The sequence below is a fragment of the Rhinichthys klamathensis genome, unplaced genomic scaffold, assembly GCF_029890125.1.
Source record: "Rhinichthys klamathensis goyatoka isolate OS25496 unplaced genomic scaffold, OSU_Roscu_1.1 h1tg000056l_1, whole genome shotgun sequence".
In the NCBI taxonomy this organism is placed as follows: Eukaryota; Metazoa; Chordata; class Actinopteri; order Cypriniformes; family Leuciscidae; genus Rhinichthys; species Rhinichthys klamathensis.
The window spans coordinates 1,323,929-1,342,817 of record NW_026606601.1 but is presented as its reverse complement, the minus strand read 5'-3'; the positions used below and the strand labels follow the sequence as shown (position 1 = coordinate 1,342,817).

Sequence of the window (18,889 nt, the reverse complement as noted above, 5' to 3'; positions counted from 1 at the left end):
TAGAGGCATTAACTAGAGACGCACCGATTACAATTTTCTAGGTCGATCCCGATTCCGATTTTTCCTTGAGTTTGACCTGCCGATACCGATTTTAGCCGATTCCGATTTCATTTTTTCAAACCACTTTACAGCACACACAAATATTTATTTTCTATCTTCTCTTTAATAGAACATTTTGCATAGAACATTTTTTGAACAGATAATCGCTATAAAATAGAACTATATAAATTACTCCTGGTGTGGGAAATTCACACACATCTAAAGTGCAGTGTTATGGACCATTTCCTTTTCACATCCAATATCCAACTAAATCAAATTTGATATTTAGCAAACTAAACTTCTGTATGAAAACAGGCAATGACAATAAAATAATATATTAATAACAAATAAAAATCAAATAAATATTGCCTTGCAGTATAAAGATATTTCTCTCTCTCTCTCTCTCTCTCTCTCTCTCTCTCTCTCTCTCACACACACACACACACACACACACACACACAGGCCTATTGCAATCACTTGTACATCAATGGCAAGTTATATTTCTCAAACAGTTCTTCTCCCATCTGACACGTTCAGCCAGGCTAGACAGGACAAGTGGAGCATGTGCAGGGAAACGATTGGGAAATAATAAAAACAAGTTTAAATGGGTAAATTTTCTATAAATATTTTTGTCTCTTCATTTTCTTTCTGACATAGCCTAGCCTACTTCAGTTCATTTTAAAACACAGCAGACATGCAAATTCTGTGCATTTTGGGCACTTTTTGGATAGAATCATATTTATTTTGTCCATCAAAAGTGTGCTTTCACTTAAATTGAGCGCAGCACAAATGGACTCGATCGGCGCCGAAACCCGCGCTTCACTGCTGCTCACGCGACGCCCCTGCTCGACGCTCACACGCTTCTCCGGCTCCCGGTGTGAATGCACTCACTGATTAACATGCACGCCAAACAATAATAAAACGCTCTGCTCCCACTTGCGGTGTGAAACGGACGTAATTCATGAGGTTTCCTACATGTGCGCGTTTCGTGTGCACGTGTAATGCTGATGTTGCGCGATGTTAATCATGCGGCGCCCAAGTGCATTTGACCGGCATAAAATCGGATTATGTCAGACTGACCGGCCGGTCGCCGATCATGGCCGATCACGTGAAAATCGGCCGATTCCGGTCACCAGCCGATCAATCGGTGCATCTCTAGCATTAACTGATGTGACATTGGTTTCTCTGTTGGCTCAGTGACCATCTGCCTCATTCCTCTGTGAGAGATTTTAATTGGCAAGAATATTTCTGGTGTGCATTAGGCTAAAAATAGCCAAGCGTCTGCTGTGCTTGATCAATTGTGGCTGTCATTGTCAGTGCTGCTATATCAACTATATGCCCACGGTTACATTGATGCCCCAAACCCATGTCAACCACATGGTTACCTTTAAAACTGACAAACCTTGCATATACCATGATATACATATTACTTGATGATAGTGTAAGGTTTTGTCCAAGGATGATGAATAGAAAATCCAATAAAATAAAATAAAACATTTTATAATGAATCAATTTAAGTTACATAATAAATCAGAACATCTGATTTGATGAGTAAGACTATATTACTTGGAAGAAGACTTGTTTTTGATATTATTATTATTACTGATATATACTGTTTTTAATGTATTAGTATATTATATTAAATTCATTTACTATGATTATTATTGTTATTATTTGAGGAAATGTTTTTTTTTTGGTGGGAGATTGGTGTTTTTTACTATATTGTTACTATATTAATAGCAATCGGGCGATGTGTGAATTTGATTTCTTTTTGCTTGGTTGTCAGGCATTAGAGCTTATGAACAACTGGGCTTCCGAGCCTTCGGCACACCAGGCAAGATGGCTGCCGGCATTGCAATCACCCTGCAGAACATTGGAGGTGAGACGCTGTCAAAAGTTACATCTCGGGAGACACAATGTATTGCTTTGTGACCCTGTCAAGGGCACAGCACAGTTCTGCAGAGAAAGTGACTGGACGTAGATAAAACAAGTTGGCAAAACAAGGCATTGTCATTCATTTCTCATTTACACTCCAGGTCATCGCTCTGTTATTTTTTTATTCCTTCAAACTCATTGTAACCTTTCCTCCATGTTGTCCTCATTTTCAAAAGCTGTAGCCTATTTCAACTATATATTATTATTATTATGGTCCAACTGCTAGGGCACACCGATTATTTTCAGCATAATTTTTTCTTAAAATGTTGATACCAGTATCCTGCCTATTGTATAACATTATCATTTCTTCTTTTTTTAAAATGTATTTTTCTTTTAATATAGCTTTGCGTTTCCGTCAATAGTTTTTAGAGAGCTTTGTCATTTTAACTGTGATTTGATCTACAGTAGTGGAAAAAGACCCTAAGCTGGTTGCTGTTTGGTGCATGTTTATAGTAACTAAATACAGAACTGATTCTCTTCTTTACTGTGACATTTGCTTCCAGGATAATAACCATAATCCCCTGGAGTACAAATACGTCCTGGATTAGGGTGTTTACTGTATGTGTGTGTTTGTGTATGAATCTCACAGCCATCATCTCTCTTTCTCTCCTCTCATAGCCATGTCCAGCTACTTGTATATAGTGAAGTACGAGTTTCCACTGGTTATCCAGGCGTTTCTCAAGGTGGACAGTACATCAGGGTGAGTACACATGTCTGTGTGTGTTTAAAGTTGTTTTTTAGGGTTTTTAAAAGGTTCTCTGGGAAAACCTGATTTTTAATTTTTAAGAGGCCATATTATGCCTTTTACAATGTTGATATTGTTTTAGGGTCTACTAGAATAGGTTTTCATGCTTGAATGTTCAAAAAAATATTTTTATTTTTCATATATTTTGAAAAATCCCCCACATATTTTGCAGCACCTCTCTTCCTTGTCTGTAAGTAACGCTCTGTTTAGTTCCTGTCTCTATGAAGCCCCTCTTTTCGGAAAGGGCAATTTGCTCTGATTGGTTAGCTGGACTTGAGTATAATTGGTCAACTGCTTCAAGCATGTTTCGGAAATGTCATGCCCCTTACCATAACAGCAAGTGTCAACAAACTACAAACGCAAATCAAACAGGCCTTGCCCCCCTTTTTTTGCTAATGCCTTGAGCGGTAATTATTTAAATGAGGAAAATTGTGACGTACGTTTCCGGAAGAAAACACAATACTACAATCAAGGCGCTTGAGGGAGTTCAGAAACTTTTGATATAGAGAATAACTCCCTTTATAGTGGATTTTGGGCTTTGTAACTTTGCAGAGCTTTTTAATGCTCAAACAGCAACATTACACACTAAAGAAATTGAAAATGTAAAAAAAAAAGCATAAAAGGTCCTCTTTAAAGAGTGTACTGTATGCCAACAAGTCTCATTTGTGTCTATTTTTATGAATATTTAGCTATTTTATTACAAACACCTGAGACAAAGTTGACCACACGACAGCAAAAACGTCAAAAAAATAAAAAAAAATAAAAGTCCTTTGTGATAAGATAGTAAGAGAAAGAATGAAAGAAACCAGTGTGTGGGAAGGTCTACACTAAAGGCCAAAAGGAAAAGGGTTGTTCGATTAGTCGAGTCTGTAAAAGCTCTTTCAATGGCATTAATTGTCCTTTTTGTCAAATACCAGCCTGTCATTGTGAACATGAGGCCGTTAACACTAGCAACCACATCAGTTTTGCCCCTCGTAATGATTACTGCCAATTTGTGAATTTGTGTGAGCTGCGCAGTTTCTGCCAGATCAATAGGTCTCTTAGGATTTTTGAGTCACATAGTAAAATCCTTTGGTATAATTGTGTGTGTGCGTGTTAGAGTGTAAGAGAAGAACTGTGATAGATGGACTAGATTTTGTGAGAACAGGTTTGTATGCATGTGAAGGTCAGATCTATCCTGACTAATACTCACTTGCCCTGCCAAGGAAATGTGTGTGTATGAGTGTGTGACGGTCCGTGACGCAAGCTGGGTGCAGATGCGATGACTGGAGTTCGGCCTGACAGAAGGCTTGTGCACACACTCTGGAGGACACCTCAAAAACTCGACCTTTGGATGCCTCATTTGAATTCCTCACCTCTCCAGGCGAGCGAGGAGGATCACAATGCTGTGATCCTCAATGCTGTGACTGTTCATTTCAGTTTTAGCAGGTAGTGCACATGAATCTACGTGCGTGACAGTTTTTGTAAATTATAACTAGCAGGAAAGTTTTATGAAAGGACCTTAATCATTGCATACATATTTAATTTGACACAAATGAAAACAAGGATGAGAATAGGCAGCCCATTAAGTAGGATGTATTGTAATTATGTGTATATTTTGGTGTCACTCGTTGGCCCAGCAAGACAAACTAGGTCAAAAAACTTTATATGTTAAAAAGTATAAAAAGTTATATGCACAACCTTTCTTTAAAAAAAAAAAGAAGTCTGTTATTCTCACCTATGCTGCTTGTACTTGTTCAAAATTACAGTTAAAACAATAATATTGTGAAATATTATTACAATTTAAAATAACTTTTTTTTTCTACTTTAATATATTTTAAAATGTGATTTATTCGTGTGATGGTAAAGCTGAATTTTCCTCAGTCATGCTCCTTCAGAAATGATTCCCAATAGGCTGATTTGATGCTCAAGAAACATTTCATATTATTATTAATGTTGAAAACAGTTTATATTTTTGTGTAACCCTTGATAAACAAAATTCAGTATTTTTTTGATGAATGGAAAGAATAGAAATCTTTTGTAACACTGTAAAGTGATCAGTTGACTTAACTTAAAAAAGTGAGGAAACCTGTTGCCTTAAATTCATGAAGTAAATAAACCATGCGTAATTTTTGATCACCCTAAAATGTTGAATGGTATATGCTGTAGAAAAAAATTGTAATCAAATTAGATGCTGAAATAAATTAGCTTCTTTTCATCCAAGCAAATTAGTCGACATGATGCTGGAACGGTTAGATATTCAAGTCAGAGATTGCAACACATTTTTAACAGTAGTTTGGTTCTGATATGTGAATGATAGCAATGCAGATACAATATGATGCATTTGTGAAAGTGGCTATTTTCTTCTTTTCCTGTCTTGCTATTTGGAAATTTCTACACTGTATTTTAAGTCACTCTGGTAACAAAGTTGGTTAAGAACGTGCTTGTTAATGTGCCCCATTCATTCTACACCCAGACATGTCCTCATCCAGACTAGACATGGAGGGGTGGGTGGATGGGGAGAAAACTGTTGAGAGGAAGTAACTCACAGTTTATTCAGACGAGTGTTGGCATGCCTTTCAATCGCTGACTCACACTACTGCTCATGTGAAACATCACACACACACACACACACACACACGCACACGGATCCTGAGCCAATCAGTACAAGAGTCAAGCACCATTACCTCCAATGTAGCTCGACCTCTCGAGATAACTTTGTTTTAGCGCTGTTGACCAGCTCTCAGCTCTTAATGTACTTGGTACCATTCACCTCATTGAGATTGCAACGTCTCCACTTAATAAAATTTACAGTCCATTGAACATCCTTGGCTTTATAGAGTCGCTCTATTTTCTTAAATCAAGCTGAATTTCCGGGCAGGGTACAGGCCGTCCATGAGAAGTCTCTCAGTCTTTGTCGTTCAAAGCTTCTTTGAGAGATGCCATGATTTTGGTCTTAATGAAGGGCAGAATAACAAGATTAGCAGCTTAGGGATGAGTTAGAGAGGGAGAGGATTTCCCCTCTAAATTGGCCTGTGATAGTCGGAGCACAAGGTTCCGGATCTAAATAGCCACTCAGTCACACATCACAACACATTTAAAAGAAAGGGCATTGATCACACCCCAAAATAAACACCACCTCCCTGTCCTGGTGTGGTTCAGTAATGTGATTTATGCATTTTACTTTAAGCCATTTAAAGAACATACTGTAGTAAGCACTCTTTTACTGTAATAGCATGGAAATGTAATGCATTAGGTTAATGAGAGAACTGCTGCTCCATTTGCAAATGCACAAGGGGAATGTTAAATGGGTCAATATTTATTATGAATGGCCACTCGAAGCCATACAATGATTTTATTACAATTAATTGGTGGTGTTTGGCCTGAAAAAACTTTAAACGTAGTAAAATCGTTGTATTACACAGCATTGATTGTGTTTATTAAACAGCAGCAATAGCAATATGATTTCAAAAATGGGTACAGCAAAAAAATGTGGGTGGGCCCTCCCTGTCCTTTAATTAAACAAGTACATTAAACTCCGCTTTGCGTTTGGCTTTTCTTTGCTATCCGTGGATTATCCCGCTTATACCATGGTCATTTTCGACTCGAGCATTGACAACTTAAAGCTGTTATTGATGTTTGCAGCGCAATATTTGACCGGAAGGGTAAAACTGGCGGTTATTTTCATCAGTTACGGCTCGTTGAGAAATACAATGTAGCGATTCAGTAGCTACTTTATTACTTAAAGTTGCGGGGCTGCGTTGATAAGTTTCTGTGCTCCTGTTTCCGTGTGTGTAGCGCAATCTCCGCTCTGTGTGTGTATAGAATTAGTATTTATAAATGTTTTATTTTATTTTGTATATATTATATACAAAATATATATTATATATGTATATATTATTTTGTATATTTTTATTTTGTATATATATTTTTTAGTTTTCATTTTAATATTTGTTAAAGTTTTGAGTAATTTTGTCATGTGCATTTGTCATTTTTATTAGTTTTTGTTGTTTTTGCCAATATTTTTATTTAACCTAAAACTGAAATGAATAAAAAATTTAAGCTTAGTCATTTTCAGACTGATCTCATGAAATGGCGTATGTATGACACGCCAATTCGTATTTACATTTTTGGCGTGCTATCAACACGCATAATCGCTTTTCAGCGTGTTTATCAACGCCTTGACCCCAACCCCGTCCCTAAACCTACCCGTCACTGGGGTTAATACCATTTATGAGTCTTCCCCTACCATCCTAGGAAAAAAAATATTGCTCCACAGATGTAAATATACATTTTGCTTCGTTTCGCTCGTACATTTAACGGCGTACACATACACGCAAAAGATGACGGTTAATTTCGGCATGGACACACAAATTTTTTTATTTTTAAGGAAATGTGATTGTGAATTCACAAGAAGTTATCATGTTTGGAAGAAAGTTAACTGTGATCCATTTTATAATTCTTTTTTTTGTGTTTGCCTTTCTTCTTTGATTTATTTGGCAGGGAGTGGTTTGTAAACGGAAACTACCTGGTCGTCATTGTATCATGCAGTGTCATCTTGCCGCTAGCTTTAATGAAGCAGCTCGGTAAGTTTTCTCAAACTTCTAATTCTAATGTCTGATTGCACACACCCCTTGTTCTGCTCACAACTTCCTTTCTGCACAACCACATAATGTAAAATGCTTATATTCATGTTTTATTGAATTGTAAAAGTATTGAATCTTAATAAAGGGTTAGATGTGATCTGGTCAGACTGCTCATAGAAGTGTTGTGGGTAATTGCTGTATACGATCACTGGCTCTCCTCAATCATCACACTGTGTGTTTCAGGGTACCTGGGCTACACCAGCGGTTTCTCTCTCAGTTGTATGGTCTTCTTCCTTATTTCGGTATGTTTGCTGACCTTGTCAAAAAAAAATATTTCACCTATAATGAAAATTGTTTTTTTGCTTACCCTCATCTCATCCCTTTATGACTTTCATGTTTAAAAAATGTGTCCACATATAAACCATTGACAAGTGGTTTGGACTTTGGATCATTATTAAAAAAATTCTCTGGACATTTTGCATCATACAAGGCTCGCAGTGCTTTTTTTTTAGCACTGCACCTTTTTTTTTAGTGCCGTATTTGTGCGAAGAAAACGTGCCAAAAGTGTAAGCGCGGGGAAATGGAAGTCAGAAGAATACAGATCATATTTATTTTGCGTAGCATGAAGCTGCAGTTTCACAATATATGAATTACACTTACGATTACGAATAACGAATACACTTGAAAGGCGATTTACAAATCTTGCACATGCACATTTTATTTACGCTTGCAATCTTATGCACACGTTCACAGATCCTACCCTGCGCATGCGGTTCTTTATGGCATCATACTACCTTCATAATAAACACACTGGTTTGTAGCACAAACAGTTTTAATTTTTTACTGTACTTTGATATTCTTCTTAAAGGGATACTCCGCCCAAAAATGAAAATTCTGTCGTCATTTACTCACCCTCAAGTTGTTGCAAACCTGTATGAGTTTCTTTCTTCTGCTAAACACAAAGGAAGATATTTTGAAGAACGGTTGGAACCAAACAGTTGTTTGGCACCATTGACTTCCATAGTAGAAAAAAAAATACTATGGAAGTCAATGGTGCCAAAGTTCCAATCGTTCTTCAAAATATATTCCTTTGTGTTCAGCAGAAGAAAGAAACTCATACAGGTTTGCAACAACTTGAGGGTGAGTAAATGATGACAGAATTTTCATTTTTGGGTGGAGTATCCCTTTAATTCCCTATAGCGGCTAATGAATCGTAAGTCTTGCACATTCACAGAAAACAGCTTACTTCCATGTTGAAAAATAAGGTGGATAACTAAGTCAGCTTTTTTGTTCGCTCCAGACAGACTCTCAGTCTGTGTTTTAGATGTTACATCGATACGTCAGTAGGCAAAAAGTCATTAAACAATTCATTCCGTCCATTCGAATCGATCCGTTCAATACACTGATTCATTTGAAACTCCACTACTATGTGTTGCTCAGAGACACACCATGTTTAATTCTATTAAGCTTTGTTTGGAACTGTTTTCATTGGCAGATCAGAAAAAGACAAATTATCTGGCAATATATAAGTTACTCAGTATTTACTATTAACAACATGTGCAAGTAAATGATGGGTGTAATTTTCATTTTTGGGTGAACTATCCCTTTAAATCTGTTTCATTCAGATGCCATGTGCTGCTTAGTATTCCCATCATGAAGCAGTACTCTGTTATTTTGACATTTCTTCCTGAATAATGTGCTGAGAGCATGAAAATTAATATTTAATCTTGACACCGTTCCAATTAGCAGTTTATAAATCTTATAGTAAGCTGGGGTTTTTAGGATGTGCTCATCTTTTCCACCAGCAGAATGAGTGTGTGAGAGTGTTTAGTATTTTTAGAGTGGGGTTGTGTTCAGTGCACCTCACTGACCTAGTTTCGGAGGGGAGCTTTAATCGGTGCACACGGCTCTCACTCTCTCTGTCCTCATGCTAGTGTGAGCGTGTGGCATTGGCTGTATACATGAATCCAATGTGAAGATGTGGCAGTCTTTACACCATGGTCCTTTCTGAATACGATAACATTGCCTCTCTCTTCTTCACTCAATTCATCATCCCTGCTGTGATCGGAAACAAGCACCAAATGATATTATTGCACCAGAGCCACCCCAATGTTCTCTCGTTCCCGTCCGGCTAGTCATGTGACACAGATGAATAACATTACAGTATAAAGCAGTGTACCTTTCAGGATTAAAGGGGTCATATCATGAGAAACCAAGCTAAAATGAAATAGAACAATAATAATAATTTCATTTATGAATTTGTAACTTGTAAATGTAATTTTCAGAACTCAAAACACCATCTTTTGAAACTAAGCAGTAAACACGATTCCTCCTTGGATTTCTGTCATCGGAAAAACAAATAAATCAGCTATTTACATATCAACTTAACCCTGTAAACTCTGACATATGTCTAATATTTTTTTTTAAATGGAGCAGTTTATTGAAACCTTTAGAGAAAATAATTGCATATGTATAATATTTATGCAAAAATATTGCATATGTATAATATTTTATACATTAGGCGTTTTTGGCTTATATAGTATGATATAGGTCAATATGGAGCTCATACTTGGGGAGGGAAAAAAACTTGAGCCCCAAACTGAGCACAAATGACACAAAAAGACAGGTGAACCACGACCTGAAAAGGGACGTTTTAAAAATAATACTAAAAGCCCTTTTAAATGCTAAAAAAGCATGAAAGCGGGATTGAAATGGTCATGAAAAACTTTGACTTATGATAAGTGGACCCTAAGGGAACAATTATTAAAAGATATGAACCCTTAAAAACTCATTGTGAGATTAGCGCAACCTATGCGAGTTTTGTTTAATTACTGAATCTCTTGCCTGCCTCCAGGTGATCTATAAGAAGTTCCAGGTGAAATGTCCTTTTGAGGACTTTTCCCATAACAGGACGTTGGTGGGCTTTAACACAAGTATCGCGTCTGACCACGGAGGAGTGGAGATGACCCCTGAGGGTGACCCTGCCTGCACCCCTCACCTCTTTAACATGAACTCGCAGGTATGTCATTGCGTAATCTAGAATACGTATGTACTGAAATCATGCTGTGACATTCATTCAAATCATGCTGAGTCATGTGACATAAGACTTTAAGAGGAATCAAATTACACATACTGTAGTTCCCAATAATCCGTTGCATGACTCGCATATATGTGGGCTTATATGCGCATCAGTCTGGATTTTCAGCTTATGTTATGATAATATATAATGATAATATATTCACATTTCTAAAGCACAAGAATTTTGGAACCTTTGACGGAGTGTGGTTTTAAAGATTATTGCTGAGTGGTTTGCTAAATTGGGATAATATAGGAAAGAACTGGCATTTTACTACCTCTCTTTTGCTCTCTAATTGCAGGAAAGAAAAATTATAAACATTCACCAACATGAAACATTCCTAAATGAAAATTCTGTCAATGTAGTCTTAGCTCAGTACAGACTTTGTAAGACAGTATCCAAACAGGCCCAGATTTATTCCAGTATGTGGCCTATGGTCCTTTATTATTCATGTCTCGAGCATTAATGCATTTTCTGCACATACATAAGTGTCAACTCGCACATTGCCGTGTGCAGTTTTCCCACATATGTCCTTTACTGTCAGAGTGATACGTGTAAAAGTCTGTAGTCAGGAGTGTTAAGTTCAGTCTTTCTCGATGTGCACGGGACCAGCATTTTTAGTGAGTCCAGGCCTGAGCTCTGTCCAAGTCTGACTTAATCACAGCTACAATTAGCTCTCTGAAATGCGCTACAGTGTTTAATGGGCTTTAAAGTGTGGACTTTGGGTTTTATGGTTGCTGCTGTTGTATCCATGGTGACGTGGTCTGGTCTGTGTCTTTATTTTTTTTAGACGGCCTACACGGTTCCCATCCTGGCATTTGCGTTCGTGTGCCACCCCGAGGTGCTGCCAATTTACACGGAGCTGCGCAAGTAGGTGGCAAGATCTTTCACAGTTCTGGAATCAGAGATGAGTCACGGTGTGTGCATATGGAGGCTATTGCGCTGTGCACCTCTACCCATCTGCTTCGCTGTTCGGAGAGCTGTGGTGTACCAGACTGGAATTATCATATTTAAACAGATATTACAGGAATAGTATGGGTTCAATACAAGTTAAGCCCAAGCAACAACACTAGTGGCATACGTTTTTCCATCACTTTCTTATAAAAAAGCAAAAATCTGGATTACAGTGAGGCACTTAGTGAAAAGGGCCAATCTGTAAACATTAAAATACTGACTTTACTAGTAGAAATCAAGAAATTATTTTCTTATGGTAATCAACATTATGCCACAGTATTCCTTCAAGTACATACAAGTACATACTTGTTCAACATTCTATTATAAATAGACATCAAAGTGGTAGAAATAGACCATTAGTATGAATAATTATGTCTTACGACCACTTTAGAGATTTTTTAAGGAGACTGAAATGTGTCTGAAGTGTGTGTTGACTGTATACACTTTATGAACTGATATTTTGAGTTGGAGTGTGCTTAGTCTATCTGTGTTATTTGTCACATCCTTATATTTTTCTGATTTCAGCCCCACAAAGACAAAGATGCAACACGTCTCCAACATCTCCATTGCGGTCATGTACATCATGTACCTCCTGGCTGCCCTGTTTGGATATCTGACCTTCATCGGTGAGGCTGATTACCGTCATTCCCTTTTACTCAAGATAGTAGAAACTGAGTACTAAAGAGTGAAAATGTGTACCGCACTGACAACAAGAAGTGACAATTGGGGACATATTAAGTTTGGTCACATTCACTGTTGCTCATCAAAATGTCAAAGCTTGACTAGATGTAACAAAATACATTGAGTGATATGGAAATAATGACTATACAATTGAGCACCTCTTCTATTGTAGATCTTCAGCTTTGCTTTTTGCAAATTTACAAATCTCTGCCAACACAGGTCACTGCCAAACCAAGAGGCTTGCTGTTGGTTGATTAGGAAATGTCTTTGCCACCGAAAGATCATCGGGCTTCTCATTGCATTAGGCAATTCTTCATTGCACTAATTCCCAATGAAATGACTGAAATTCCCATTTCACTCATGAAATTTCATAGAGCAAAGGTAAATGTGCATTGGAGGAGTGATTACTGTATATGCCTTGATTTAGCTGCGAGGCCATTGCTAAGGCTTAAGCTATAGCATCAGTGAGAACGTGTTAAACAGAGTTTTGGTAATTATATAGTTCTAAAAATCATTCTAAATATAAAAGAAATAGCTGAGTCCACACCACAACTATAACGATTACATACATTTTTGTTCCAGCTAATGAACAATAAAAACACTGACAGCCAATCAGAATCCATCCTTCTTTTAAAGAGCTCAAGCATTTAAAGCGGCAGACGAAAATGTCAGTCCGCACTTATAATAAACAGAACGATATCGTCCGTTGGTGTGGACGCTAATATAGTTATCATTATAGTTATCGTTCTTGGTGTGAAGGGCCTTTATTGTGTTGACAAAGAGTTAGATGTAGCAGATATGAAAGGAAAAGAATGCATTGGACTATTTTAAACCAGACGGAGTATCTTAAAATGTTTAAAATTAGTCAGAGGCATGTGTACACAAACCAAAAATGTAAATAAATAAAAAACGCTGCAGATGGATGTAAAAACATGCCCTGTGTGAACTTCCTCTAAGAATACCAATAGAAATGCAGATATTGTGCCAGTAAAGAGGCATTAAGCCTAACTGTTTCCAAGTCTCCAAAAGTTAGATAACAGAAGCCTCTGTCGACTGTATTGCAGATAACATTCAGAGTTGGATGTGCTAGGATGGCTAATACAGAATGAATCAAACATCTAGGGGCAGGGGTGAAGAGCAAGGCAAAATTGTTATATGTACAGGGCATGAAGCAGCAGGGATGGGTAGTTGCCACAGTCATTAAAGGTCATTTGGTCATCCGGGACAGCTCCCTACCTTTTTACACATCAGGAGACAACAGTGTGACTCAGACGAGATGGAGAGAGTGGAGGAGGTTTTGTTAAGGAGAAAGAGGCGGTGAGACCTGTCAAGATGGATGTGCTGAGTGGTCATTCAAGTTGAGATGTCAGAGTCTGAGTGCGATCAGTGTGACTGCAGTGGTAAAGAGGAAGAGTGTATTTTCTTATTTTACGCACAAGATATTCACCCTCATGTTCCAGAGCTTTTGAAGTACACGAGAAGATTGAGACCTGCTCAGCTAAAGTATCAGCATGTTCATGTGTTGATGTCACAGATCTAATCATCTGATTCAACAAATCTGTGTTAGATGCATGATCATGTTGGTAAAGTGTTAGCACTCCATCTAGTGGCCATTGTGCATTAATGAAAACCATTACCAATGTGCGCTGGAAAAGAGTAATGCAATGGTTCTCAAACTGAGGTCTGAGAGTTGATTTAGTGATTAAAAATTGACATAAACCTTTTGGAACGATTTTTAAAATGGTTTTGAAAAAAGTCTTATACTCACCAAGGCTGTATTTTTTTTTCAATCAAAAATACAGTAAAATTGTAATATTGTGCAATATATTACAATTTTAAAACTTTTTAAAATATATTTTATAATGTAATGTATTCCTGTGATGGCAAAGCTTAATTTTCAGCATCATTACCCCAGTCTTCAGTGTCACATGATTGTTGCTCAAGAAACATTTCAATGTTGAAAAAAAGTTGTGCAGCTTAATATTTTTGTGGAAACCGCGATACATTTTTTCAGTATTCTTTGATGAACAGCATTCATTTAACAATTTTTTGTAACAATGTCAAAGTCTTTTGATCAATTTAATGTATCCTTGCTGAATATAGTATTATTATATAAATGAAGTATTAACTTCTTTCAAAATATAAAAAGTTTTCTGACCACAAACTTTTGAACATTACTGAAAATATATAAAATAATTTTAGATGACAAAAAGTCCCTAGATTGAACGAATCAACTAATTTATCAACAAATAATAATGAGTTAAATCATTTGTATTAACATTCATTTGTGATTAAATCTTTCTGTTTTTCCATTCAGTAAGTCATTCAATTTGATCCAACTTCTTAGCTAGCAAATATCCGGCTCATTTAGGTTCAATACCTAAAAGTAGCAGTCTCTTTAATCTCAATATTTATTAAGTCTTTTAGTTTTTAGGTGCTTCACAATGTTTGTTTTTCTGTTGAAATGGTCCACCACCTGAAAAAGTGAGAACTACTGATCTAAAGCAGTGAGGAATGCAACATCATTTTGATTATTGTTGAATAAACCTTTTTAGATTTTTTTATTTTAAATACAAATGATTTTATTTGTGTGTAGATAAAGTGGAAGCCGAGCTGTTGCACACCTACAGTCGAATTGACCCGTATGACACACTCATCCTGTGCGTTCGTCTAGCTGTGCTGACTGCCGTCACACTCACTGTACCCATCGTGCTGTTTCCTGTGAGTATTACACACTTACACACACACACATAAACTTTACAATTTTAAAAAGACTTCATCTTATCCAGTTACAACTTTGTTGTGGAGTCAGGATTGGATGACAGGCAGTATTTCAGTATCTGATTTCAATGCTTTGTTATTTCATGTCTTTTCTCAGGTAAGGAGAGCAATTCAGCAGATGTTCTTCGCAAATAAAACTTTCTGGTGGCCACGTCACATTGCCATAGCTGTCTGCCTCCTCACCCTCATCAACTTACTGGTCATCTTCGCCCCAAACATCCTGGGCATCTTCGGGATCATCGGTAGGTTTGGTGCTCTCGGCTCTTGAGTGATGTTGGATTCTTTCGTTCTTTTGAAGTTCCATTAGTGTGAAAAGAGCGTGAGAGCTGCGTACTGTTCCATGGCAACCTCAAGGACCTCACATTCGCTTTTATCAGCACATGCATTCAAGTTTCAGACTATAATACTGTACGCACAGTGCCAGTCGTGCATAAATCCCCACCAGCATTATTAATCGCCTTTGGAATGTGTATATAATTATCAACAAAGTCCCATTATGCTTTCCCTTTATTACAGTACATGATAGTTTCTCCTGATTTCACACTTAACTCGATAACACCAATTGTTTCTCCACTTCATGTGAGTTTTACCTACCTCAGAGAAGAATGGACACTATTGTTATGTAATTGTCCTTAAATGACTAAGACTTAACTTGAACTGCTTTAACTAAAGATTTTCTGACACTGTTATGACTTATTTCTGAGGGATGAATCATGTTAGTGAAGGTTTAGGTTTACATTTAGTAAGTAAGTGTCTACATGTGTTTATTTGTTCCACAGGTGCCACATCCGCGCCGTGCCTCATCTTTATATTTCCTGCTGTGTTTTACATCCGCATTGTTCCCGAGGAAGATGAACCCATGCGCTCACCGCCGAAAATCCTTGTAAGTACTTGCAGACGTACTGTATTCGGTTTCCCCCCATTCATCCAAAGTGGGATCTGGTTTCTTGCCTCTTGTAGGAATGTTGATGCTTTGAAACCTTTCACACTTTTAGACTGAGATTCTCTGAAAACTAATCATTCTAAGTGCTTTGTAAATCCCTCGGGTAAATCTTTGGTGTGACGCAAACTATTGAAAACTTGTAAACTAGTTCACCTCAAGTTACAGCAAACTGCAGGAATTAGTTCCTGGAGAAATTCTGAGAAATGTCCAGGTTATATTTAACCCCTTTGACCCGAAGAAAAACTGTATTCCGAATATATATTTAAAATGAAAGCCTTTTTTAGGGCTGTTAAGATATATATATTTTTTTTGCATTGTGAGATTGTTTTTCATGACAATCGCACATTTCCCCCCTCAATTCTCATTGTTGTGTTTTTTTTTTGTTATATTTAAAATTGCGTTGAAATTTGCGGTGAAAGTATGAAAAATGTTTTATTTATGGAAACACAAATGAGTCAATGCTCGTCCCTGTGATTTCTTGCTCCGCACATAAAGAAGAGAGAGACATTTCTGATAAACTTTTAAATACATCATTAACAACTTTGTTCAGTTCGGTTCCGTAAAGACTGCGTAGAATTTTTGTAAATGCGGTTGTCACTACGCTGCATTTTCAGGAGTTAATTCGGTTGTAGAATGCGATTGTCACTCCCGTAAATAATTGAACTGTGTTTGTACAGAACAGGATTAAGCCCTAAAAGGTGAATGACTACTGAATTTAGCCGCAGTGTGTACGTGGCCAATGTGTTTAATTTTAAAATCATAAACATGAAAGTGGCACGATACAAAAGTAAATCTTAATGTTCAAAAAATTTGCTTTGGTTTGGATGCTAAAAAATATATTTTTATTTTATTTTGACCCAGACATTTCTTCAGAATATGCACCCAATCAAATTTTAGACTGCATATTTAGATTACATCGCAGTGGTAATAATCTTGCCTCTCTTCTTTTTGTTATAGGCTGCTTGCTTCGCCATTTTAGGAGTCTTATTTATGATAATGAGCCTGAGCTTCATCATCATTGATTGGACGTCAGGGAGCAGCAAAGGAAACAGTGGTCATTAGACCTCATCCTCTAATGGTTAATGCTTTTTCATTTTATTTTCGGGTCAGTAGTTGGGGAGGATGCAGAATCTCTCACTAGATCAGTCAGTGATCAGTCACTAGATTCCTAGCTTTAGTTGCATTCAATCAATGCATTATTTGGCCTTGTGACCTGCATGTGCTGTAAATGGGGTGTTGACCCATCTCAGGCCGGCATTAATTCCATTTAAAGTCATGAAAGGGCATGTAAATATTAATTTTAAAGCTTGATATGTGGGGAGAAGATGACCAGAACTAGAAAATCAAAAGCCCATAATAGTCAGTATGTGCTATAGTAACAGCACATGCAGTATGCAGGGTTTGCAAACTAAAGGGATTTTGCATTCTAACCAAACGGACTCATCAGCTGGTCCAACCTCCCATCCATCCCTCAATATCATGACCTTTCACCTTTACCCCTTGGCCATATTCACAAGAGATTAGAATCACAGAAAGTGCTCAGTTCTGATGGGAGGATTGGTGGTTATTAAAGTGTTTATTTGATCATATCTCATGTTAGAAATAGCAATACTCTGTGCAAAAGCTGTGAGATATCTGACACTGAAGGCTGTTGAGAGGCAACACACGACCTCATCCAGAATCCAGACTCGATTTGGCTGCAGTCTATTACACAATTTCAAATTTATGCAAATTGTACGTATAGAACAGATGTACATGTCACATTTTTATATGGATTTATAATGTTTATCCTTTCTACAATATTTAGAGACAAATTTATTAGCAGGTATATGAGCATACATATATATGATATAGAAAATAGAAGAGTATTCCAATTCATCTGGTCCTCTCAAGGATATCTATCACATCCCTTTACAATTTAACTATTCAGCTTAAATGCCATCTTTAAAAGATTCAGATCTAAAAAAATTATGGTGAAAGGCACGTTTTGAATATTTTAATGAATACTGCTGGTTGCAATGGGAAAGCACAGATTGGAAAGCACAGTTAATCATAGGGTCAGTATGTAATGGTCCCATGAGTCCTATACTGACAGACTGATTTTAAAAGACTCTCTGGATTTATATGCAGAGAAAAACAAAAAAACAAAAAAACAAAAACATTCACAGGGTCTTCTCCTTGATTGGAGAAACAAATATTGTGCATTGGTGCGCATAAACGTTTTAGTTCCAGGGCAAATGGCGTACATGTGGTAAATGTTGCTCAGTGGAAAGCTGATCGTATTAAAGTTTTGCTTCTAGTTATGCTATTAACCGAACCAGTCGGATGATTTCGGAGATCGGTTCCCGATCACAAGGTCATTTGGCGATTATTGAAAGAAACCTTAAACTGTAGCACTTTCATTTGAAGCACAACTTCCGCTCAATCTCTTGACCTAGTGACCCAGTTACAACTTAATCATGACATCGTGACAGTTTGACATAATCATAGATTAATAATATATTTTGTAGACAGATATATGAACAAAGCATATGTATTACTAACTGTAAATTGTTTGAAGAAGAAAAAACAAGTAATGTGTGGATGTTTAACATGGTACATCATGAATATTTTAATCTTTGTAATTGAAACTCGTCATCCTAAAATACTATAAATCAAGCACTTACTGGCCCATAATGATCTAAGTGGTAACACTGTGGTGTTTCATTGTGTGTGAATGTGTGCGTTCTCTCCTCTTTATGCTTACGGAGAAAGAATATTTCAGTCAGTGAATGTACTGTAATGGACTGTCTAAATGAGATGTGCATTTAAATTGTGGTACTTTTTAATTCATTTTGTCTGTTTAATTAATGTTTAATGGATAGGCCAGCCACACATATAAATAAATCATCATATCTGTGAACCAGTATCAGCATAATTACATATCTCGATATCTTCTTTCAGTGTTTTAAATGTTTCTGGTGCTGCATCAAGGGCCTGTCTGACAGCAAAGGCACTGTAATATATTCCAAATTACAATCCTTACTTACTTTTCCAGGCTGAAAAAAAAACAACAAAACAAAACATCCTTGTTTATCATGGTCGGATGCTTCATTACTTCATTTCCCTCTTTGTGCTGTTTTGGATTACACAGATAAATTATTTACTGATTAAATATGTGTATGATTTCT

General features: G+C 37.0%; 1 protein-coding gene across 2 annotated transcripts in view; it reads left to right on the top strand.

Annotated features, from left to right (window-relative positions):
* The window catches only part of slc38a3a (solute carrier family 38 member 3a), a 46,861-nt gene extending 28,236 nt beyond the window's left edge, over positions 1-18,625 (top strand). For both annotated transcript variants that reach the window (XM_056248616.1, XM_056248617.1), the window contains 11 exons: positions 1,826-1,918; positions 2,593-2,674; positions 7,202-7,284; positions 7,528-7,586; positions 10,139-10,303; positions 11,151-11,230; positions 11,840-11,940; positions 14,592-14,716; positions 14,874-15,018; positions 15,556-15,659; positions 16,677-18,625. In XM_056248616.1, the coding sequence (XP_056104591.1) occupies positions 1,826-1,918; positions 2,593-2,674; positions 7,202-7,284; positions 7,528-7,586; positions 10,139-10,303; positions 11,151-11,230; positions 11,840-11,940; positions 14,592-14,716; positions 14,874-15,018; positions 15,556-15,659; positions 16,677-16,781 (1,142 nt within the window). In that variant the 3' untranslated portion in view covers positions 16,782-18,625. The remainder of the gene's footprint in view (positions 1-1,825; positions 1,919-2,592; positions 2,675-7,201; positions 7,285-7,527; positions 7,587-10,138; positions 10,304-11,150; positions 11,231-11,839; positions 11,941-14,591; positions 14,717-14,873; positions 15,019-15,555; positions 15,660-16,676) is intronic.
* Positions 18,626-18,889: the final 264 nt, after the last annotated feature.